We start from the raw sequence: 9075 nt of genomic DNA, 5'->3' as shown, positions 1-9075 counted from the left end.
GATCAATCAATCAATTAGTTTATAAAGCGCTCCTCGATGAATTTTGCAAACAGATTGGTCTTGAGATCCGCTCTGAACTTCGTAAGTGTGAGAGAAAGAGGTGGAGAGTTCCATAGAAAAGGATCATCATTGTCATCATCTTCTGTTTCTTCATTTTCATATTTTCTTGTCTATCTTCATCTTGTTCATCCTCTTTTTCACCGTCATGATCGTTTTTAGAAGTTCTACATTACTCTACATTCGTTCATTATTATTCAATTTTTTTTTATCATCATTAGTTTTCAATTAATACATTGTTTTGTTTTCATTCAGGCTAATTATTTTAACTACATATTATATTAAAAAACTACAGAATGAATTGATGCATTGAAAAACACTTTATAAAAATAATTTATTGAGAATTTATGAAAAAATGTATGTAATTGTTTTAATGAATTAACAGGAAAAACATTTTACTTTTTTTCGTTAAAAATTATTGTTCGAATAAGTGTGGCATAATGATCATTTGTTTAACAGAGCCATTAGAAGGGCGGCGCACGCAATTAAGACACTGCTAACGGCAGATGATCGTCCACCTATTGAGATAAAAATTAATAATTCATCTTTATACCATTCTCTGCATCATTGTTAACAGATTTTGTTTGATTTTGGCAAACATTAACAAGAAAAACTTTCTGTTTTAGTTATGTAGATTGATCTTAGATGCAATTTCACAATATCAACTGCAATGAGTTAGTTAATGCAACAAACACGTGATTAAAGACCCAAACAGAAATACAAACATGTACAGCACAATGACAATCATTACACAAGTCATCCATTGAAATGACTCGGCTCATTACATAGCTTGATCTTCAAGGGGGGTTGGTCACCTTATATCACTCACTCTTGCCATATGTAACAGTTTCAGAGGTTTGAAAGATCTCTTGAAAATGCCTCTAACTAGCAATGGCTATGTTGATGCGTATATAAATTTTAAAATTATTTACCCGCCACTGTTTGGAAGTAGCCTACGTCAGTCCAGTCTGTGGCTCCGTACTTGTTTACGGCCATCATTTGAATGCTAAACTTGCTTGATTCTGGCAAATTAGTGATGACTGCAGACTGGTGATAATTCTCTTTGGTTTCTGTGATGGTTGAGTAATAAAGTGGTAGACGCAAATTGTTCGGTTCGATGGTTATGTTCTGATAAACTATCTCCTTTGTACCATTTATCTGCATTTTTACGTTAAAAAAATTTTAGTCTCCAACATTCAATCAAATCTTTCGAACCATTTATTTTTATTGTTGTCATTAAATTTAAAAGCAACCGAGCTGGTTGTATTAAATGTACATCTAAAACTCAACTAAAAAATCTTTTCTAAACGTTTTGTTATACTATCATTTAATTTAATTGCAGTGTACATTCTTTCAAAACCAGTTCACTCACTAAATGAATTAGAGCATGAAAACTTGTGAGATGTGAGTACGAAGCAACCGACCATTCCAGAGTGTACCTGTCACTGTACGTGTTGTTGTGACTCAAACTTATAATCTTCAACATAGCTGGTTTAGCTGCAGTTGTTGTTGTTGTTGTTTTTATATATTTATTAATAAGAAATAACATGTTTACGTTTTTTTGTATAATAAGTAACGTCTGAAAGTTTTGCTGATAACTTGTAAAGAAAAGATATTTTGAATAATTTGTAAAAAAAGCAAAAAATAAGCAAATTATATTATTTACACGACCTATAAACATGCGACAATCAATTTTCGAATTTGAAGTTACAACCAATAAATTATATGTATAATCATCAACATTAACAACAGCAACAAGATGTGAAACATATCGCACCTACCGCTGACTTCAATAAGTTTCCTATCTTTATTAGGTCCCAATTTGTTCCTAGCCACGCACTCATACGTACCGAAGTCAGTTATATTCATTTTAGTGATTGTCAGTACGTACCTGTACGTTTCCATCATCTCTATTTTTTGTATAGCTGCAGCACAATTAATAAATTCGTTAACATTGTGTGTTTGTGAAAATGAATGTGATATAATGCTATTTACATTTAACGCAATAGTGTTTAATATATTTAAGATGCTTTTTATTGCTTAATGATTTTTATATCCAATTCTATTTTCATAGTATACAAAACATTTTAATTCATAGTTTTTTGTTTGTGCAACAGCCTAGAAAAGAGTTTAATAGAGTTCTAACAGGCTTGGAATCGATTGTTAGGAACGTTAACAAGTTGAATTATTCTGCCCTTGAAATGCCATTGCACCGTTGCATTGGGTGCCGCGTAGAAAATACAGAAGAGGACTGTGGTGTACCCCGGACCAGAGTGTATTGGGGAGGGGGAAGCATCTATCAAGAGGGGTCTATCTGTTGATTGGTTGGTTGGTTGGTTAGTTGGTTGGTCGACGGGTTTCTGTCAATTTGTATATTAGTGTGTATGTGTATTAGATTGATAAATGAATAAAAAATTTGCTAACGAAGAATTTTAATGACGATTGATTGTCTGACGTTACCAGCTCTGTTGAGAGCCATGCATGTGTATATACCGCCATCTTCTAATGTGGCTCTTTCAATCCATAATGTTTCGTTTTCTTGGGGAATGCCGTAGTCATCATCTCCATCGAATGTTGGGGCCTGATTTAGAGTTAGTGGTGCATGTTGTTTTAGTTTTTATATATTATTTTAATGATTGTAAATTTAAATGTTTATTTTAATAAATATCTAAATTTATTGAATTATTCTGTTCATCATTTTAATTGTTTTAGAAAAAGTTGAAGTTGGCTCATTTGATGCTACTTTAGCCTATTTTCTTTCTTGGGCATACTATTACGAAATAAGTTCATATATAAAAACTGATGATTAGAAATATTGCGACCTGTTTGAACCAGGTTATTTCTGGTGGAGGCAGGCCGTCGGTCAGTTCACATTTGACTGAGTAGCTACTGCCCTCACTCAATGATATGCTCGTGTTCTCGAACGGCTTCAATTTAGGCGGCACTGTTCGAGCGTTTGAATTATTTGGAATTGGAAAGATGCTGAATGAATTCATTCCAAATGACGAAATTTATTTGATTATAAAATTACATATTCATATAAAACAAAATAATAAAGATATGAAAGAATAGAAAAACAAAACAAAAAATAATTAAGACAGAGATGTCGAACCCATAACGACCAAGATGTGCGTCTGACTGAGTTCCTTGGAGTCCACGTCATTAAAAATTATATTGATCTGACACTTGTAGGCACCAGCGTCCTTCATACTAATAGGATCGATTTTCAAAAAAATGGTTGATTGGTCCTTGTAGCCGTGCTTGAACTGCGGGTAGAGGGGGCTGGGATTGCCGAGGTCCGCTATCAAGCGTCCCTCGTGTAGCCAGTATGCTTTGTGGTTCATCGCTTCTGTGGTGGATCGGTGTCGTTTAGTGAAATTGGTATTGATGATAATGATTAGGATGATGATGACGACGATGACACTCACTCAATGGAGCATTAACATTGCACAGAAAATTGATTGAGGATCCCAGAGTCCTATCCTCGTTCATTTCATGACTTTGTATCATGTAATCTGTACAAACAAGCGTCTGTGTTTGTTTGTGTGTCTGTGTGTTTGTGTTTCTGTGTTTGTGTGTAATAACATAAACTCGTGCAGATGCAATCAAATATTCACACATATACACCAGCACAGATACACACGCACACATTTCTTTTACAAAAAGTTTCAGTTACTTAATCGACTTGTCACGATTAGGAACTGGGAGAAATTTAACAGAAACTGTTGTAATTGTTTGGGGAAACACGAGCAATGATGATGATGATAATAATGATACTAACTGCGGTATGCAACTGTTGCTGTTTTGAAAATTTTGCTAACATCGTTATAAAGATGTAGCAACACCGTTAAATAGCGTTGTAAACATATTTTGATAATGTGCATTGGAGTTGGGCAGCTGTTAAACATTAACATTTATAAACGGGCGCGTCGGTTGCTGCCTGGCGTTGTGTTTCAGGCTTATTTCATAATGTTTATAATAATTAATTAGGCTGATTGATTGCATAACAATGTTTTTCTTCAACTATTTATCGCTTAGGTTTTGTTAACAATCGCTGAAAGGAAAATAGTTGTTGAGTGTGGTGGAGATGTTGATAATGATAATAATAATGATGATGGTGGTGATGATGATGTTGTTTACGTGTCCCAGTTAAAGCTTGTATCATTTCCCCACACGACATTTAATCATGTTGTCATCATCACTGAAACTCCATTGTGATTTCCGTGCATAGAAAAAAAAATATTTAAAATAATAATTAGGAACGTTTCTCTCTCTTTCTCTCTCTCTCTCTCACTCTCTCACTCTCTCATTGTCGTGTGTTGTTTCCTTCTTAATACTTATCTTCTAGAGAGATAAAAATGCGAACATTTCATTGTTAGTGGAAAATATATTTGAGCGGTTGAATGCACGTACATGTGTTTTGTATAAATTTTTTTCACAATTTATTTTTATTATTCGTGTGTGTAGGCGTGCGACGACGTTGTACATTCAAGTTGGATACAACGCTGCTGTACATTCAAGTTGGATACAACGCTGCTGTACATTCAAGTTGGATACAACGCTGCTGTACATTCAAGTTGGATACAACGCTGCTGTACATTCAAGTTGGATACAACGCTGCTGTACATTCAAGTTGGATACATCGTCGTTGTACATTCAAGTTGGATACAACGCTGCTGTACATTCAAGTTGGATACAACGCTGCTGTACATTCAAGTTGGATACAACGCTGCTGTACATTCAAGTTGGATACATCGTCGTTGTACATTCAAGTTGGATACATCGTCGTTGTACATTTCACGTTAGGATCAACATTAAACAGAAGTTTCAAGTGGCGCTGATAACGTTGGAATGCAGTCGATGCTTCTGCTGTTGATGTTGTTGAAGCTATTTGCATTAATTTTATACAAATTAGGGCAAATAGAAGGACAGATATTATATTTATAATAATTTTGCAGGGAAGACAATAAAAATGTCAGCAGCTCCATGTGTGTGTACTTGTATGTAGTGCAGTTATACGTGCCGTGCAGTGTGTGGTAAATTGATAGCCTCATATGCTCGCATGCAATAAACCTGTTGCAAATGAAATATATCCTGCTATTTATTATATGCTGATAAAGATTATTATTTGCTCGATTAAAATTGGTGCACTGTTTGAAAGCATCTTTTATGATGATGGTGGTATATCGGATTGTTGAGACAGGCAAGCTGGATAATGTGATTGATAGATAGCCAACATAAATTGAGTTTGTTAGTTAAAGAAGCATGCATAGCATCTAGATCAGTCAGTAGATAACTGGACAGACGCTCTTCAAACTCTTAATGAATGATCACTTCGTAGACTTAAAACGATAAAGACAAGAAGAAATGTATCGATATAACGAGTTGGTTGGAGCATCCCCTAATATTCTTACTTTATCTTTGCATACCATTTGCTTATGTTATGGAAAGATTTAATGTGCGTGCGACTGTTTTTACACGTGTTTCAGTCTTTGCTCGTAAATTTGTATGTAGCTTTTGTATTTAGATTTGTATGTCTAAAATTTTGTCCGTACATAGCATGTATGGTTGAAAATAATGTTGTGTGCCTAAACATCGTAGATGTTGTTTGTTGTATATTCAATAGATTTCAAGGTTTCACGTGGTGTTAGATAAGGGCGGTTCCCAGCAATTAATTCTAATTTATCGTGGTGGAAGCAAATTTATTCAATTGCTAGCAGTCAGTCTCTTGAGGAGATTATTGCTAGAAGACTAATAAATAACTGAAATAAGCAACTTAAGCGCAATTAAAAATCAGTGACATGCGCGACGAAGTTGAACGAAAAATACTAAAACATTTCATTAATATTTTAAATAAAGAGATTAAAATCAACAACTCCTTGGAGTATGTACCATATTTTCAGAGTGTAGAACATTTTTTAAATCAACGCTTTTTGTATGTGTAGGTATTAGGTTTTTATATTTGTATGAACAGTTGTTAATTTTAAAAAATGCATCTGACAGAGTTGAACGTGGATGAAGTCATACTTTATTCAACTTTTTCTTCATTATCTGTTGCTGGCCTGTGAGATAAACATGCTTAACATCTCACTTGGGTAATTAATGATGGTTTGATGTTAGACGATGCTCTTAATCATCGTCATCATCATCGTCCTAATCGCATGAAGAGATTAAGGCATAAATAACAGCAGAACTTAATAACTTGCTGCCGTCATAAAATATTGAATTTGGTGTCATTTTGTCAAGTTGTTATGAGTGTGTGTGTGTGCGCGTGTGTGTGTGTTTGAGAGAGAGTTTGCAGCGTACATTCGCTTGCATTTCTTCGTTTACTTGAATGCTCATCTTGTTGATGACAACTTTAACGGGAAGCAACAAAAATTTGAAAATGTTTAAATTTTCACAGGAGGGGCCAAAATTCGTGGCAGTGTGGCTGACGACCTTAATTTTGCTTATCACGTTTATTCAATTTTTGATCGATTTTACACATAAATCGATCCTTTTACTGACTTTTATTAAAAAACTGCTCATAACGGTAATCCCCTTAGATCCGCCACCGGATGCATCTACACGCACTTTAATGTTTCGCGCATACAAATGTATGTATGTAATGTATTTATTTGTGCACGTGTTAGTGAATGGATAAACTCAAAAATTGAAATAGATTAGAAACCAACTGGCAAATTATTATTACAGCTTATTACGAAGGCGGCATGCCAGCTGTCAACTGGAGACGATGGCATTGCAATCATGTGCGTCTTTAAACTGAAACAGTTGATAAAGAGCATTAGCAGATGTAGTGTTCAAACTTTTTGCCTCCCAAATTTTTTTGTTTGCTCTCTAAGTAAATAGCTGACTGGTTGTTTGGTTGGCTTGCTGCTCCATTAGTTCATATCTTGTTTCACGATAACTTCTTTTTTTCTATTCACTTATCAGCGTTTAAACGCAATGTGTTAATCGTTAAAATGTTAAATATCTTACAAGGAACGGAACCTACATGTGCACATAAGTCGAGTGAAACGAATGAACGTATGAGGCTATGAATGAATGAATAAATGAACAAACGAACGCACGAACGAATGAATGAATGAAAGATTTTGTTAGTGAATTATTTAATGGATGAACAAATGATTTGAATACAAGGAATAGAAGAAAATAAAATAAAATGAATGTAATGGAGTAAATGAAGTGCTGGAATGATTTGAAAGAGAGATTAAATAAAAACTCGAAGGAGGCATCGAGGCAAGCGGTAGAACAATCAAACAACCATCCAATGAAATAAAATGCACCAATAAAACGAGGTTATGATATTACAAGAGAAATATTTCAATCCTAGATCAACATGACAATATAACCTTGTTTGAAACGGGTATCCTACCGAAATAATATTATAGAGTTCGATCAAGATTCAAAAATTACATTTGACATAAACTTAAGAAATCACATTAGACATATTCATCGCGATGTATAAACTATTAAGTCAAACTTAAACATGAAAAATCAATATGTGCAAACTCATTTGTGAGTGAACATTAAATTAACAAATGAGCGAACAATGAACGATAAATAAACCAACAATGAGTGAACGTATAAACCTGTAGCATCCGCCGAAGAACAAATGAAGATAAAAGAACAAAAGATGGAGACGAAGACGATGACTGTTGTGACATCACATCCTTCTTTCACCTTCACCAACATCTCTTCAATAAACAACCGATCAAACTAAATGGTGCCAAAATTTTAACAACAGATTCTCTTTCTTTCTCTTTTCTTCCTAAAAATCTCAATCGATTTAATAATATAGTTTTTTTAAAGAATTAGGAATAGAAGATTTGATGCTGCCGATGTTGATGATGTCGTTGTTTTGTTGGCGGAGATGCCGTATCTAAAATCGCGAGCACAGTGCTAGATGGGATAACGAACAACTTTATGAGTAATGTGGTCGGTATGGTGTTGTTACTCTGCTCTTGACTTCTAGATAATAACAAAGGTGGTGATGGTGTTGTTGTTGGTGATGATGATGTTGTTGATGTAATTGTTGATATAATTGTTGTTGTTGATGTAATTGTTGTTGATGCAATTGCTGGCGATGATGTTGTTGATTGCAGTTCCAAAAGTTTTAACACGCAAGAACCTCGACTTATGTTTTTTCCATCATCCTCATAAGCGAAGTTTAAAATACTTTTATACATACAGCACACATGCATGAACATGTTTATATGAATCTATTTGTATATATATATATATATGTATATATATACATATACAATTTTTGATGAGTATATATATATATACACTATACATCTAATAACTACTATAAAATTTACTGCTAATGTAATTATAATATCAATACTAATATATAATAATTACGATTAAGTTTAAAACATAGAGACAGACCAAGCGATAATTGAAAAAAGACATAGAGAAAGATTATGAAGAACACTATTGTGATAAGATGGAGGAAAGAAAGTATAAATATAAGAATCATCAGCATATATTTGACTAGTGAAAAAAAAATTATTATTAATACGAGGTAGTTCAGAGCCCAGGATAGAAATCTGAGGTACTCCAAAAGTAAGAGTGGAGGAGTTAGAAGTAACATATAGGGGTACAAAAAACTCTATCCTAAGAGTTCTATGAAACCCTGTAAGGTAAGCCACTGCAGTAAGCCAACGTATAATTTCAGCAACCAATTTTTTTGAGCACCAGCAGAATGTAAAGTATTCATTGAATATAATGAAGATAGTTGTTCAAATAACAATGTTGATTTATTTAGGACGTTTATTTCATAAGCAAACAAATTTTTAACATGATCGAATAGTGTAAAAAAAGGGTGACTATAGTTCAATCCTAGTAATCCAACCTTCGGCTTCAGTAATCCACCGGATTTCACCGGACCAAAAAGCAATTTTTATAATCAAATTAACAAAAATAATTTAATAATAGATAATTTTATTAAATAAAATTAAATAGAATTACTACAATGTTTTAAGCATATTAAGTCAAGTAAATAGCTTGCTC

At 33.7% G+C, this 9075-nt stretch overlaps 1 protein-coding gene across 1 annotated transcript; it reads right to left on the bottom strand.

Annotated features, from left to right (window-relative positions):
- Positions 1–372: 372 nt before the first annotated feature.
- On the bottom strand, positions 373–8210 carry HELRODRAFT_194990 (hypothetical protein). Its single transcript, XM_009013844.1, has 11 exons — positions 7933–8210; positions 7650–7909; positions 3486–3572; positions 3170–3406; positions 2880–3001; positions 2482–2638; positions 2204–2371; positions 1839–1982; positions 1430–1554; positions 990–1215; positions 373–575 (listed from the first exon to the last, which is right to left on the bottom strand). Exons 2-11 carry the CDS (start codon positions 7750–7752, stop codon positions 502–504), a joined length of 1443 nt encoding a protein of 480 aa, XP_009012092.1. The 5' UTR covers positions 7753–7909; positions 7933–8210; the 3' UTR covers positions 373–501.
- Between the last annotated feature and the right edge of the window lie 865 nt (positions 8211–9075).

Source organism: Helobdella robusta (genome assembly GCF_000326865.2).
Source record: "Helobdella robusta unplaced genomic scaffold HELROscaffold_120, whole genome shotgun sequence".
Taxonomy (NCBI): Eukaryota; Metazoa; Annelida; class Clitellata; order Rhynchobdellida; family Glossiphoniidae; genus Helobdella; species Helobdella robusta.
The sequence above is the reverse complement of the archived record's forward strand: the minus strand, read 5'-3'. Positions and strand labels throughout refer to the sequence as shown.